The 777-nt window shown below is 36.9% G+C and overlaps 1 protein-coding gene across 1 annotated transcript in view; it reads left to right on the plus strand.

Annotated features, from left to right (window-relative positions):
• The first annotated feature begins 534 nt into the window (after positions 1-534).
• LOC135209398 (KRAB-A domain-containing protein 2-like) overlaps positions 535-777 on the plus strand; it is an 8818-nt gene continuing 8575 nt past the window's right edge. The window contains exon 1 of the mRNA XM_064242091.1: positions 535-615. Within this exon, the coding sequence (XP_064098161.1) occupies positions 535-615 (81 nt within the window). The remainder of the gene's footprint in view (positions 616-777) is intronic.

A 777-nucleotide genomic window follows, 5' to 3' on the forward strand; every position in this document is an offset into this window, starting at 1 on the left:
CTGTTTACTTATGATCTTCACAAATTATTTCATTATTATAAATTGTCTGTTGCTCTAATACATTTCAGCCACTTCGGTATCCTGTTTCGCTTCTTCTTATTTCACATTATAGTATCTTTAGTCTCAGGAGTCTTCCAATAAAGCAATGATGTTCTTGGCTTGTCCATGGGAATGTGAGGATATTGCGCATGGATACTGAAGTCAAATATACAACAGCAAAATGACTGAAAAAAACTAAGACTGTCGGTAACCAAGTGATTAGGATAAATGGAACTGAAGTAGAAAGCAGGAAACTCCTATTTTTATTTGTTTTGAATCGTGGTGAAAACGCACTTTAATAGAATTTCCTACTTTCCTAATATGATGATCAGATTTGTAACCCAACGAAGGAGTTTGATTATTATAAATAATAATTTAATCATTATTTAAAGTACATGAAATATAAGTGTCCTTTTTTCATTCTTAGGTAATCACTGTTAAGTAAAGAAATTCCTTAAACTTCCAAGTGGCCCTTGAAATGTTTACAGATCGGTCATGAGCAGTCAGCGACCATACCTCATCTCTCCGCAAATTGGACAGGATGGAGCTAGGCATTGGTGGTTGTGGACTCAGCAGGTAGACGTATAGTCGCCAAACCTCACCTTCTTAGCTCCCAGAGACGGTAAGGTCTTGATACCACTGAAATGTATCAGGGCATGAGCTGGGCGTGAATTTGGGATCACCACACTGCACGATAGTCTTTTTTCGTTAAATATTACAAGTGTCCAAAACAAGCAA

This window comes from Macrobrachium nipponense, chromosome 37 (genome assembly GCF_015104395.2).
Source record: "Macrobrachium nipponense isolate FS-2020 chromosome 37, ASM1510439v2, whole genome shotgun sequence".
NCBI lineage: Eukaryota > Metazoa > Arthropoda > Malacostraca > Decapoda > Palaemonidae > Macrobrachium > Macrobrachium nipponense.